Source organism: Henckelia pumila, unplaced genomic scaffold (genome assembly GCF_033568475.1).
Source record: "Henckelia pumila isolate YLH828 unplaced genomic scaffold, ASM3356847v2 CTG_28:::fragment_4:::debris, whole genome shotgun sequence".
NCBI classification, from domain to species: domain Eukaryota; kingdom Viridiplantae; phylum Streptophyta; class Magnoliopsida; order Lamiales; family Gesneriaceae; genus Henckelia; species Henckelia pumila.
Window position 1 is genome coordinate 109,897 of NW_027331793.1, and position 15,104 is coordinate 125,000.

The 15,104-nt window shown below is 33.7% G+C and overlaps 3 protein-coding genes across 3 annotated transcripts; 2 read left to right on the top strand and 1 right to left on the bottom strand.

The window, feature by feature from the left end:
- Nucleotides 1-293: 293 nt before the first annotated feature.
- Nucleotides 294-1,796, top strand: LOC140870896 (probable F-box protein At4g22030). The gene has a single exon (XM_073273297.1). It carries the CDS (start codon nucleotides 389-391, stop codon nucleotides 1,661-1,663), a length of 1,275 nt encoding a protein of 424 aa, XP_073129398.1. The 5' UTR covers nucleotides 294-388; the 3' UTR covers nucleotides 1,664-1,796.
- Nucleotides 1,797-7,057: 5,261 nt separating this feature from the next.
- Nucleotides 7,058-9,424, top strand: LOC140870895 (uncharacterized). The gene is made up of 2 exons (XM_073273296.1): nucleotides 7,058-7,432; nucleotides 8,818-9,424. Exons 1-2 carry the CDS (start codon nucleotides 7,150-7,152, stop codon nucleotides 9,198-9,200), a joined length of 666 nt encoding a protein of 221 aa, XP_073129397.1. The 5' UTR covers nucleotides 7,058-7,149; the 3' UTR covers nucleotides 9,201-9,424.
- A 2,467-nt stretch (nucleotides 9,425-11,891) lies between these two features.
- On the bottom strand, nucleotides 11,892-14,851 carry LOC140870894 (aspartic proteinase-like). The gene is made up of 11 exons (XM_073273295.1): nucleotides 14,696-14,851; nucleotides 14,503-14,615; nucleotides 14,141-14,309; nucleotides 14,027-14,066; nucleotides 13,823-13,887; nucleotides 13,609-13,722; nucleotides 13,429-13,493; nucleotides 13,157-13,310; nucleotides 12,956-13,075; nucleotides 12,246-12,334; nucleotides 11,892-12,151 (listed from the first exon to the last, which is right to left on the bottom strand). The coding sequence occupies exons 3-11, from the start codon at nucleotides 14,300-14,302 to the stop codon at nucleotides 12,067-12,069; spliced, it is 894 nt and encodes a 297-aa protein (XP_073129396.1). The 5' UTR covers nucleotides 14,303-14,309; nucleotides 14,503-14,615; nucleotides 14,696-14,851; the 3' UTR covers nucleotides 11,892-12,066.
- Nucleotides 14,852-15,104: the final 253 nt, after the last annotated feature.

Consider the following 15,104-nt stretch of genomic DNA (forward strand, 5'->3'; position numbering starts at 1 on the left):
GTGCATGGGCACGAGAATTTGACTAACGTTATGCGGCTACAAGATTTTTAAGACAATAAATCAACGCAAAATTAGTTGAGGTTCACACTTTTTTTCAACAATAAAAAAATTAATTGTTTCACAACAAAATTGAATGCAAGAAACGGTCCAATTTCTGTTTATAAAGAAAACATCAACCGGTTCAATTCAAACATCAGGCGTTGAAAATTCTTTCATAATCAGTCAACGGTCAAAATTTCCCTTTGCCTATAAATACTCTCGCCCCATTTCATCATATCATATTCTCACTCAAAGTCTCAGCGCACTCTTACATACAATTCCTGAAAACACTTGACAAACCAAAAACAAAAGCTATAGATTTAACAGAAATCTAGCAGCAAAAAAGAAAATGGAAACCTTGAAATCTTCGAGCTTATTGAAGCCATCCATGTCTTCTTCTTCTTCTTCTTTCCCACAAAACAGAGTTACCAGGGCAGCCATTAACATCCCGCAAAGGGTCACCAGTATTTCTCTTCCCGAGCTCCGAACAAGTGGTTTCGATGGACTCGAACTCCAAAGCAGTATTGAAAAACGCCTGAGTCCCATTAGTATCAACACTGGATTTAAAAGATTTGAGAATAATAATGGCGCGGATCCTTTGGTGATGTCGAAGATTCGCGCTATCTTGGACGCAGTTGCAGATAGAGTTGAAATGCACAACAATATCGGAGATCAAAGGACCCATTGGAACAGTCTTCTTTTGAATTCAATCAATGCCATCATTCTGGCCGCCGCAACGATGGCCGGAATTGCCTCCATGAGCGCCGGAGCTCCGGTTGCTGCTCTGAAATTCTCTTCGACTTCAATGTACCTGGCCGCCACTGGGATGCTGTCGATCGTGAATAAAATTCAGCCGTCTCAGCTGGCGGAAGAACAGAGGAACGCCGCCAGGCTGTTCAAGCAGCTTCAGAATCAAATCCAGACGATGATTTGCATAGAGAATCCTACGGCAGTTGATGTGAAAGAATTGATGGAAAAAGTGTTGGCTCTGGATAAAGCATACCCGCTCCCTCTCCTTAACGTAATGCTGGAAAAGTTCCCGGAGACGGTGGAGCCCGCAGTCTGGTGGCCGACGGAGCAGCGGCGGAGACAGCCGAAAGGGCCAGTCGGGAACAAAGATTTCAACGGCTGGAACGGGAAATTAGAGGAGGAAATGAGAGAGATAGTGAAGGTGATGAGAATAAAAGACAGAGAAGACTACTTGAAATTGGCCACCAAAGCAGTAAAACTCAACAAAATTCTCGCCGTCACGGCCCCGGTGCTGACGGGCTTAGCGGCCGTGGGTTCCGCCTTCGTGGGCTCCCCTGCCCACGGCGGTTGGGCAGTGATGCTGGGAGTCGTAGGCGGCGCGTTGGCGAGTGTAGTGAACGCATTCGAACATGGGGGGCAGGTGGGAATGGTGTTCGAAATGTACAGGAGCAATGCGGGATTCTTCAAGCTGATGGAAGAATCGATTGAATCGAATCTGAGGGAAGATGATTTGGAGAGAAGGGAGAACGGAGAAGTATTCGAAACGAAGATGTGTTTGCAGTTGGGAAGAAGCTTGTCGCAGCTCAGAGATCTTGCTGCTGCTTCCGCAAGCAAAGGGATAGACATCGACGAATTCGCGAGCAAGCTCTTCTGAATTAGTTCTTGAAATATATGAAATCAAAACATGTAAAGCTAACATATATATATATAGATTGTATAAATTTAGGAGCACATGATTATTATTTCATTCTTTGGAAGAGAAGGGAACTTTTTGTTCATTGATATGAATTGATGTTTAAATAAAAGACTTTGTCTTGTTGGTAAAACTAAGTGGACACTGCTGCATGCAAAGAAAAATGAAATAAGGCCGTTAAAAGTGTGTTTAAGTTGGTAAAGTATGTAAATTTTTGGTCAAAGGTTAGGGGTTCGATTCCTCATACCAATACCTTCTTGAACTAGTTAGGAGTTCGATTCCTCATACCAATACCTTCTTGAACTAGCCTGTCACACAGGACTTGCTTAGTGTGGTTTACCTGGCTAACATAGTTTGCAGACTATTGCGTTAGTCGAAGAATTTACCAGTGCACACCGAAGATAGCGGCTGCGGGTTCCCACGTCACCAAAAAAATTGAAATCAAAAAACATCAATTATAGTAACTATTATATAATGAAGTTATTAACAACCACCACCTAATTATGTATCACTTGAAAATAGGCCGCATAATTTTGTTTTTTTGAAAAATTAACTTATTTTACGACCGAGAAAAATGACGATAGCATAAGAAATTTTTATTGGAAAATCTAATTGTTTTATAATATCTAAAGATATTTTTGTTAGTTGGACCGGCCAAGAATCGAAAAACCGATTGAACCGGTTAAACCGGTTGAACCGTTTTTTCGAATTTTTTTTATTTTTTTATTTTGAAAATTTAAATTTTTTTATTTTTAAACCTTAGATTTAATATTTTTATATATAAATACATTATTATTTGAAATTTCTACTTCATTTAATTTTTTTTAATAATTATTGGTTTTTTTAAAATAAATTATTTATTATTTAAATAATTTATAACTATAATTGATATTTTAAATATATTTACATATTTATTTAGCTTTTAAACTATGTTAAATATATATTTTATGTCCATTTATATAATTTTTTAGTTTTTAAAATTCCAAAATATATTATTTATTATATTAAATTATATAAACGGTTTTTCGGTTCGACCGTCCGGTTAAAACGGTTCGATCGGTTGGATCATTTTTTTAAGTAAACCGGTTCGATCACCGGTCCGGTTATGAAAATATTGGATTCACTTATATACTAACAAAAATATATAATCTCGCATATATTTCATGCCAATACTAAAATATTATTTCCTACCTTCAACATAATTCTCTTTGATTTTGATAAATATACGAGCAAATCTTTACCATTTTGATTACTAAACGTATGATAGTTGATAAATTCACATAAGGCAATGCAAATATCTTAAACCTTGTAATGATTTAAAATAGCGCATTTTAATTGTTCATTCAATAAATTAAGAAAATTAATACTGCTAATCGATTTCTTATAATATGTTAATTACCTCAATTTGTAGTTAGTGGGGAACCAAATTAAATATCAGAGTTTTGCGGCAGATATCAATTTTAAAACCAGCCATAAAATATCTATAAGTTCCTAAACTCAAACATTATTTATTCACAGTTTCTTGTCAAAAAAAAATATTGTTTAAACTCTTTGGGCCCACATAATTTTTTCGAATGAAATTCGGTACAAAACATTGAAAATATGGTACAAATATATGATATTTGAGTATCAATTATTTTAAATCTGGTATACATGTATGATTTTTAAGTACTCAAATATGTTAATAAATATTGATATTAATGACTCATTATATTCTTTGGAGGAAAATCGGTGCAAAATATCAGAAATACGGTACCAATATATGATATTTGAGTATCAAATGTGTTAGATCTGGTACGAATATATGATTTTTGAGTACTAAAAAAATATTGATATTAATAAAGATGTTCAGGTTTTATACTCAAAATCTTATTTTTTTGTTCCCGATCTCGAAAAATTAATTAGTGCTTGAATATCATGTATTCGTACCATATTTTCAATGTTTTGTACAGACTTTTTATGATTTTTGAGTATTCAAACATATGTTAGGTGCTCTAAAAAGCGACGCCTAGACGCTAGGTGGTTGCAAACCGCCTCGGTTTTTAGACAGTGAAAGTTTCTAGAAGTTATTACATTAATTTGTCATCTAGGCCGCCTAAACGCCTAAAATTTGCCTACGTGGCCGCCTAGATTAACATATAATATTTTATATATTTTTAAATTTTAATTTTTTAAAAAGATTATATGACATATTTGTCCATTAATTTGTATCGGATGAAAACGAAAAATATTTCATGTATTTCGAGTTGAATTCGATAGCGATGAATTTTTGGTGAAATATTAAGATGAACAAAGTATAATTAGATATTTAGACTTGAAAAAACACCACTTAGGCATGTAAATTATATAAAAAAGAATTATTGGAGAAATATTAAGATGGACCAGACTAGAATAATTATATATTCAGGCTAAAAAAAACTGTCTAGGTATTTTTAATGTTTTGTACTGATTTTAATGCGAGAAAAAGATGTGAGTCAAGAGAGTTTAAACAAAAAAAATTTTTCTGACAAGAGACTTAACATGTATATGTGTTTTGATTCAGAAACTGAATGCTAATTTATCCTAAAATTATAGATGTCGTCATGTTTGTTGTGAAAAAGTAAAAATTTATGGTAAAAAGTAAAAACTCCAAAACTCAAAATATATCAAAACTCTACACTTCACAAATTTTTTCTCTCAATTAAATTGTGTTTTTCATCACAAATGAAGACCTATTTATAGACCTCATTTGGAGATCAGTCCAAAAATTAATATATCATCATTTACATCATCACACATTAATATTTAACATTTTACAACTCAATATTTAACATTCAACATTCAACTTTAAACAAATAATAATAATATCATATTTTCAATAATGTCGATGGTTTTCCCATAATTCACAAATACTTAATTAAATAGTAAGATAACTTAAGTTTGTCGAGCTAGACCGCCATCCCGACGGATAAAAAATGCCCCCAAATTAAATAAATAAGTCATATTTAATTAATTTGTAAATATTTATGATTTAAATTTTCTTGTTCATGTGTTAATTACTCCATAGTTTTTTTTATTTTTAAAAAAAAAAACAAACTCAGATTAAGAAAATCATTAAAAAAGTAACATTTACGAACAAATTTCTGATGTTATTCATATTTAAATCATCCAATCACGTTCTTCAAGAATGAATTGTATATTAATAGAAACTAAAAAGATATTCCTAAAAAAAACAAAAAAAAAAAAGAAACTAAAAAGATATTATTAAATGTAAAACTCGACAGTCTGAACTATATATCTAAAACAATCGAGAAAAAAAAAATCAATTAAAACCGAGTATTTCTTTTCAAACTACACGCGCTTCTGGTTTAATTTATGAGTTTGCCCCCAAGGGGGCCACGTTACGTTAATTGGAACTGCAATAAATAAATAAAACTTTGCATTCTCAAATCTCAACTAATAATAATAATAATAATAATAATAATAATAATAATAATAATAATAATAAAGTTTGACACCAAACAAAGAAAGAGGGATGGTTCTCTCAACCAATCCACATTATGAGATTATGTGTGCATGCGCTGGTGAAATAGCTAGCTTTGTTCATAATTATTACACAATGTGCGTGTTAATTATTAGCTTGAATTTATAGGTATTTAGGTGGAAAGTGGATGGCCTTTTCCCATTCAATGTTTGCATTAATACACTGATAGCTAGCTAGGTATTTGTTAAGGTTGATTCAACACAAAACCTTTAATAATGGAAAATTTCATCTTACGTTTATAGCAATAATTTAAGGCTGGATATAAAAGTGGATATTGAATATATATTTTCATACATGCGAATTCATTAGAAATATGTGGTGAGAGGCGAAAACAAATACCGACAGCGATGGGCGAAAACAAATATTACCGAAAGCCATTTTTTGGGGCAAGTCTTTGCTCACAGACTTTCGTACTTCAATAATGAGGTTCATCCCGGATGCAGACCAGAGGCGATACAATGATAAATATTGTGACGAGTTCTTTGAAATTGAATATTGATGCATGTGTGAATGAGAATTTAAGCAGATTTAGTGTGCATGGGTGGGGTAGTCAGGGACATACAAGGCAAACTTTTGCTGGCGTTTGGAAAACATATAAGCTACTCCCTCTCGGTAGTGCATAGTGAGCTTCTGGCTATCTTAGATGGGAGAAAACTTTTATATGACAGAATTTTTACAGACGTTCAAGTTGCTACGAATTTTTTACTGGCAGTGCAAGCAGTCACAACTACTCAAAAAGATTTGGGCTACATTGGAGTATGTGCCACAGAGCTTCGAAAAAGAATTCAAGGATCGATCATCTCGGACTTTATTCACATTAATCGATCGGCTAATTCTGTAGCACATAATTTAGCTAGTTTTGCTGCTTCCTCGCATTCCTCATTTATTTGGAAGAATGATGATTTTTCATCTTAGTTTATTAGACTTTCAATGTACGATTTCATTTTATAAAATTACTAGTGTCTCAAAATATATTTATATATATATATATATATATATATATATATTCATTATTAGATACATTATTAACTAGGGCAATGCGTAACGAGATTTGATTTTCCTATTTTAAAGAGCAAATTAAAGCCTCTTATGGCCTTCTATTATTCTCCAAGTTTTTTAATCCTCCCAAAAATAAACAATCAGACCACAAAACACTATAAAGGGTGGAAAATGAAAACTATAAACGAATCGTAGGAAAACGAAAGATTGAAGAAATGTTCACACAAAATTATTGTATGCCATTTTGTTCATCAATGTCGGCACGCATTCCTAGTTGAGTAGGGTTAACGTGAAATGCGCAAACGCGATCTATATTTAAAATAAACAATTATAATTTTTCATAGTTTGGATCACCGTTTCATCAGAAATAATATTTTGTGTTCCTATATACTAGTTATAACATGTTAAATATATATATGATTTATTAATTAATTATGCAGTGGTTTTTCTTGTCTAATGAATATATTTAATAATAGTTTATAATGACAAAAGTAAACCTTATATTTAAAAAAATTATTTGATTTGGGAAAAGCAGTAAAAAAAAATTTTCAAAATAGAATTAAATAGCGACATGGGTTCCATTCAATTGAAAAAGGTTGACTCCGAAGGATTCAGAGGTCGATTGACTCATGCGATGGGTAAATCGAGGGATGTGCACGAGCGACAGAGATCTGAAGGAGAGAGCACATGGCTCAATTCCCAAAACATACCCCACAATATTTGAATGTGAAATATACTCAACGCGAAAATTGAACCCGCAACGCTGGACAATTTGTTCGTATGTCACCTCAAAATGACATGGGTTCCATTCAAACAAATATAGAGTGCACGTTTTGGTGTTTGGATCCACAGAAGAATAAAAACCCTCAATACTCTTTCTCCGTTCTCCGATCGATCCCACATTGTATTCGTCGATAGCACAAAAATGATACAGTTACTGTTTGCTTTGGTGTTCTCGGAAATGGCGCTGATCGTTGTGTTCGTGTTCAAGACACCGTTTAGGAAGCTGGTGATCATGGGTTTGGATCGGGTCAAACGGGGCCGCGGCCCGATTGTGGTGAAGACGGTGGCGGCAACCGTCTTTGTGGTGATGATGTCTACTGCGTACGGTGCGGTGAAGATCCAGAGACGTTGGGTCGACGATGGTGAGGTCAATCCCACGGATCAGGTTCTTATGGCTAAGGACCTTCTTGAAGCTTCTCTCATGGGTAAACATACTTCAAAATGCCATCTTTTTTGTGCTATATGTGTATTCGTTGTGGCATTGCAATTGCTTGATTGTTTTTCCTATCTATATATTCTTTTGGGGATTTTTATGATGAGCAGACATTTTTGTATTAGATAATTCATGTCGGTTGGTGTATATTCGTGATAATTCATAAGAATGTTTGGGGGATGTGAGCAGGAGTTTAGTCGAGGGACTACAAAGTATTTTGTAGTCGAAATGAGTGTTATTAGATTAACTAGCACTAGAATTGCCTTTTTTTATTTTCTTGGAGACACTGCCTTTTTTATTTTCTTGGAGACACTGCCTTGCTCTGCTGGTCCTTAGTACTTGCCTACCGATGGATCTGATTTTGGTCGTGCGTAATAGCTCAACATAAGGGATCGAGCAAATCGGTTTGATGACCGAATGGTGATCTTCTAGATTCTTCTGGCCTAAATTTTCTTGAATCTTTTCCGGCAATTTTTGGATTCAAAGTGGATCATTGAGTACTTTTTGTTCTGAGATTGATTTATTTTGTCCTGTTTCTTTGGTTGTAAACTGCTGTGAATGACTACCTTGGAGAAATATGATCAAATCTTATTTTTAGTGTTTTATGTAGAAAAGCATCTCTGAGCGCACTATTTGTGAAGTACAAATATAGGGATCCCGTGTATATACTTTAGTTCCATCCTTTAATTTTTCTTTTAAGGATTCGACTAGAATATTGCATTTTACTGTAAAACTTTTAAAAGTTAAACAAAGGTATTATTTCATGCAAACCTTTTTTTAAGTGGTTAATCTGGAAAATTATGGTTTTGGAGGAAGATAAGTATCTCCTTCATATTGTCAGGTTACAAACTGAAGCATGCTGACATTTGCCACTATATACATATTTCATGAATGTGAGTGGATAAGTAGAATCCTTTTCGGTTCTCTCATGGGATATGGTGAATCAGTTTTGCCTGTTACGCAGAACATGAGAGTCTGTTGAGTTTTATGTCACCTCCAAGGTTTGGGGAACATAGTCGATCAAATGACTGAAATTAGTTCACTTAATATAAAAGAATATGAATAATTTAAATGCTAAATCTTGAATATGGCACGCATTTTGTTCACATGGTTTCAAACATTAGGTTTGCCCTTCGTCTCATAAGTTGATATGTTTTCCCATTTCCATTACATTTAGCATTGCAAGTAAACATGAATTGAATTCTTTAATATATGATCTCTCTGGTAGATTTTTGGTCCAAAAATCTATGTTCAATGCCAGTACATAAAACTTTCTAATCTTGCTTCCTCACTTTTATTATTAAACTGCCGATGCCAAATTCCCTTACCACCTGGATATTTATTTCTGTTCAGTTTAATATAAATAATTTTGTGCAGGATTCTCCTTGTTCCTTGGACTGATGATTGATAGACTGCATCATTATATTCGAGAACTGCGCATAAGGAGAAAGACAATGGAAGCTGTAAAGAAACAGAGTCGGGTTTTTGAGGATGGTAAGCCTCCAGTTTCTGAGGAAATCAAAGCACTGGAAGCAGAGACATCATCGTTGCACAAGAGGATCCAGCAGCTCGAGACACACCTTGAAGAGAAGTCTAAAGAAGTGAGCAGTGCAGAAGCCAATGCATTAGCTTTGAGAAAGCAATCGGAAGGATTTCTTCTTGAATATGACAGATTGCTTGAAGAAAATCAGAACCTTCGAAGCCAGCTGCAATCTCTAGACCGGAGATTGTCCCATTCAAATAGCAAGAAAGTCACGTGAGGGACCATGATTTGTGGTCTTCTTTTCCGCATCCATTGAATTCTGCTGCTGAATTATTGTTCATAACATAGAGGCTTTATGAATACAATCAATACCAAAAGAAAAAAGATAGCTTGAAGAACAAAATGTTGACTTGTGATTATTTACCCTGAACAATCAATCCCAAGTAGCAATCAATCAATTCTTTTCCCTGTCAAGTCATATTTTTGTGGTGCTGGTTTGGTTTGCTAACAAGGATTGTTTGTAAAACAAGAATCTATGTATGTTTTCAAAGTTTTGCATAACTAGGTTGAACATGCAATTCAAATATGAAGATTCATTGTTCCAGTGGTCCAACAGCTCAAGAGAGTACTGCTCGTATTTTGTTATGGATATTTTCGTTTCGACGTTTACATAGTAGTGTTTCTTGACTCCAACTATAAGCTCCATTCCCATAAACTGGAGATGAAGACAATAGAAGGTGCAACGATCAAAACAAATTGGTCATGTCAAATGGGGAAGACGTATATAATGGATGTGACAGCTTATGGTAGATTGAGAAGTTTGGACCAAACAACCAACTCCAAATTCTGAATGCAATTGGTAATTGTAATCGTCTCAAAAAGCCTCCCATTCCCATATATGGTACTTTTATTATGCACCGTTTGCCCTTCGTTGAATAAAATTTATCCCTAGAATGAAAAGGATGAAAGCCGAGTTTGACGCCAAATAAAGGTAACTTGAAAGTGGAAATTTACACCTGCGCAAGAATGAGCTTTTGCCTAGCATTTTCAATGTTCTGTTCAACCATATGAAAATGATTGATGGTTCGATTGAGTAGATTTTCTTATCAAGTTAATTATTGACTTTTAAAACGTAAATGATTAAAATTTTAAATTTCCAAACAAATGGGATAACAAAACTGAGGTGGGGAATGCTCTTTTTTCATAAATGAACAATGAGCATTAGGAGATGAGACGTACCCATCTACCGACAACCAATACAAATTATTATGACAGGTTTCTTCTAACGACCAATCCTATTCATATTTATAAAAAAAAAAAAAAAAAAAAAATTTGACAAAAACATAATATTTTTTATATATCGCCTCAAATAAAAAATATGTCTCTCGTGAGAGTTTATGTACATATTAATAAAGTTAATGAATTTAGAATTATAAGTTATATATATATATATATATATATATATATATATATATATATGTATATACTTATGCATGCAAAGGACATAGTTACTATTTAAACCAAAACTATTATTATTCAACAATTAACATTTCAAACACAAGCAGATGATAATTTTTTACTCAGTTTGCAAACATTTCATCTTTAAAGTCCAAGGTTCTTAAATAAAAAAGAAAAAGCAACTTAGAGGTTAAACTGCAGGTTTTCAAGTTTAAGCGCGACATTACTATGATTTTATATGTGAAACACGTTTTCAAATTTTACTGTAATTTTAAATTATGTTAATTCAAACAATAAATAAAATGATAAAATTATCATAAATTTAAGATTAAACGCATTATCAATTAATAAGTCATATTTATATTTTAAGTGCTAATTAAAGAGCATTAAAGTACTACATTTATATTAATTAATAGTTTTTAAAAAATCTACAAAATAATATGATAAAAATAAGCATGATCAATTAATAAGTTATATTTATGTTCGTGATTTTGTATTTATATTTATAAAAACATATAATTTCGCAAGATAAATGAAATCTTGTGGTTAAAAACCGGTTGCTTAATGCCTTAATCAATTAAACGCATTAAAATTTTAAACGAAATTAAACACTGGTTAAATGAGTTTTTTAAACACTGGTTTAAATTAGAATCCTCGAGGCACATTTTATTATTATTATTATTATTATTATTATTATTATTATTATTATTTATTTGGTTTTAAGATAGTATTTGAGAGACTTTAACAAAGCACTTCTCAGTTTTTTCTTCACAAAATTTCAATTTTTTTTTGTGAAAAAAAAAAATTGATAAGTGTTTCTTATAAGCTATCTCAAACACTACCTAAATATTCTTGATTAAAAAAATCAGTAATTATTAAATTTCTTTAAAAAAACATAAATAACATTTAAATAATTTAAATTAAATTGTTCTTATTTTTAAAATTATATATATAAATATTTAATTTATCCCAAAGATAGACGACAATCAACTATGATAATGTAGTTAAGGTTACATTATTGGATAACAAGTTGAGTATTTGAACATCTAATCTAATATATACTTATTAAGGGGGGAGGGGGCTAGCTTAGACCAACCAACTTGGTTGGGTGGTAAGTGCTATGGATCCATTCTATACAACTTATTAAGATTTAAGACTTGTTACAATATTCCTATGACGGCTCTGGATTTGAACCTTATCACCATATCAAAGGATCTCGAGAGAGTGATGCAGATGGATTGTAACTAATATAGATAATCATAAACTAGTAACTTGCAATGTTTTAAAATAAAGATACTTTAAAAAACAGAACAAAGATTTCTGTACCTAATTTTAAAATTTAAAAATCAATAAGATATAATCAAATAAAAAATATTTAAAGGACTAATGTCAACAATTCTTTATTTTATAATAATATTTTATTTATATTTTGCTAGTCACAAATGACATATTTTACTTCTCCAGACAGCTTATACATCATCATCTAAAATGTGGAAGCAACAATGCAATGTAATATGTGAAATATCAGCATTTAGGTTTAACCGAAGAGCAAATTGTATTATACCGTTCTGTTTAAGGTACAAAGTCAGTCGACACCATAAAATCAAGAGTCTGAACTCGCACATAAACAGAGACAACTATTAACATAAAGGGGGCTGCTGGCTGGCTGGAGGTTCCCGTTTATCTCAAGCCGCTTCGGCGAATCCGACTCTCAGGTTCCCGTAATCAAACACTGTGTGGTACCGACCCATAAACATATCTCCCAAGATCCTGCAAGAATCGTTCCAATGGCATATAACAGAACATTCATCAGAAATATATGAATTACAAGAAAGAGAAGGGGGAAGGAAAGTAAGAATATTACCAAAGAGGCCCACGAGGAGGGGCAATATCTAAACCCGTGAAACCACTGATGCACTGCGCCGCAGCGCCTTCCCCGACTTTGAGTATGTACTGATGAAACGTGAGAAAATCACCATAATCAGTATAAAACCACCAACGTCAAAATTTTAGCCTTCTACAGAATGGGTTCAAGCTATAATTTTAAACAAAATGGTCTCCAATGCTCGAGGAAAGTAATGTTAGTTGCGTGAGAACAAATCAAGTTAGTATACATCTTACGTATCTCATTCTTTTTAGAAAGAAAAAAGAGGGATTGGAGTTGATGCATACAATCAAGTGAATTAATATTAAATAAAATAAAAAACCCACACAGTTCATATGATTGCCTACGGTTAAAATATTGAATCAAAAGCTACCCACGGCTACCAATTTTACCCATTGCATTCTGGAAACTGAAAAAACGCAATTTCATTCAGTTTTCACGGTGATAAGTGATAACCAAACAATATTCGGTCCTATTAATGTTAAGCTTAATCTCGCCAATAAGAACATGAAAAACACAGAAGCCTAACTTATGAATTTATTACTAAAAGACAGAAAACACAGTAATCTTCAAAACTTCTATGTTCGTGGGGTTGCAAAAATAAAACCACCAGCCAAGTAGCCAGCTTCAATCAAATTTTAAAGAAAAATTATGCAGTAACGAGACCAAGAACCTAATTTACTCCATACCTCTTTGGGGGACAGATCAAAAACTTTCCCACCGATTGTGAAGGAAACATTAGGCATAGAAGAAATGCTTCCACACTCAACAGCTGATTCTCCCATTGGACTGGGAAGCCGTTCGCAAAGCTGCCATTTCATGAGTTTTATGTGTCAACCAGTATAAGATCAAAACAAAAAACTCAGCATCCCAGAAACACAAAAGTTTACCTCATTGACATAGTTCAAGATGCGATCTTGTGTCTCATTCTGCCTCAGCTGATTTTGCATCCAAACAACGGCCATTTCACATGCAGGACACATCGCATCATGCAAACCAGATGATATGCCATTTTTATCATCTACTACACTCTCAATGCCCGCACTATGTGCAGACATCAAGAATAAAAAATAAGTATCATGCATGAAAATCCAACATTCACAAAACTAATCCTTAAGAAATAAAATTTAAAACTGGTGTGAGGAAAAGTGGAGGGACAAACCTAACACCGTGGCGTCCATCAAAAGTGCATAGACCAACTTGGGAACAAATCTTCTTTGGTTGTGCCTGATGTCATATGGAATACCAGGTTCAGAGAGAGAGCCAAAAAAAAAAAAAAAAAAAAAAAAAAAGAGGAGTCACTTGAAACCTTTAAGTAAGTAAACTTAACAAAGTAACCTACCTCTGACAATAGCAAATCCATAATTGTCTGCCCATATTGTTCAACCACAGCCTTGCATTCTTGGCTGACAACTCCAGTAGCTCCAATAGCATGATTAATCATGGTAACCACCGTCTACAGCCAAACAAGGAATAAGCTACTTGTTTGATGATAACATTTCAAAAAATGAAAAATTAATTGAAGCTTGGTTTGGTAGGATGGAGCCAGCACATACAGTTGGACCTGCTAAGAGAGAAGTCCCAGAGTCTGCGATAGCAGAACATCCACCACTGCAGTAACCTAACAATACAGAGGTGCAAGGATAATTCATCACAGTGCATATTAATCAGATATTTCTGAATGAAAACCACCTTCCAGACAAACAAAATGCATATTCCTGATTCGTTGTATTATTTTGGAGCATTGCAAGAATACATACCACTCTCTTCACCATCAATGAGAACGTCACCCATGTCAAACTGTAAACAGAAAATCCAGTATTAAAAAAAAACCATAGTGATCAAAGCGTATCCTTTGTATCTTGACAACCAACCTGCCAATAGCCTTTCTGGGTCACTGGAACATACGTGTGTTTACCCTTGTAATGATTAGGATCGACTCCACCAAAAACCAGTTCACCACCCTCTTCTTCCTCCGCATTACGGTTAAGCCAAAAAGAGAACACGGACTCCTTGACAAGACCTTGTTCAACCATGTTGTACCTTCAAGGAATGCAAACTCACCCAATGAAAAAACCTTCCAACAAACGAAAAAATAAATATGACCATCTTAGTAACCATCTGCGCTCTAGGCCATGTGACAAAAACTACCGTACTGATAATGAGAAAAAATTTAACATCTCCTTTCTCCAAATAACACATCGAAGCACACTAAAGAAAAGGGTTCAACACTTACCATACTGGGGTAGCATCTCCAACTGAGATCTCTTTGAAACCAAGTCCCAGTATGCCATCAAACTTTGCCGCCAAGAAAGTAACACCAGGTTCTCGTGTTGCCTCAATGAATTCCTGGGACAGATCAACACTCTACTGTGAATTACCACGTAAAATAATAGTACATGGTGAAAATCTAAAGGGGAGTGGGAAACCTGTTCCTTGACAACTAGGGTTCCAATTTTGACTTGATCCTCGCTAAAGAATCCAGATATAGCTCCTGTCCCATAATGTATCGCCGCGGATTTTCCTGTACAAATATTGTTTTATATCTTTGAATACAAAACAAACCCGACAAATAAATAGCAAAGCCATAACCGTAACATATCATGGTTGATTCAAATGTAACAAAAGTGGCAATAGATCGATGAATTTTATCATCTTACTCCATCATATAATAACACAACTAACTTGAATCATGATGATGTTATAGCATTGGATGCACATATAATGAATCCGATATCCCCATTTTATGCATCCAAATGTTTGGAGAATTTTAAGTGAGGAAGTTCATTGTCATCCTCAGCTAGCAATACAAGTGGAAACACTAAATCTTGATATATA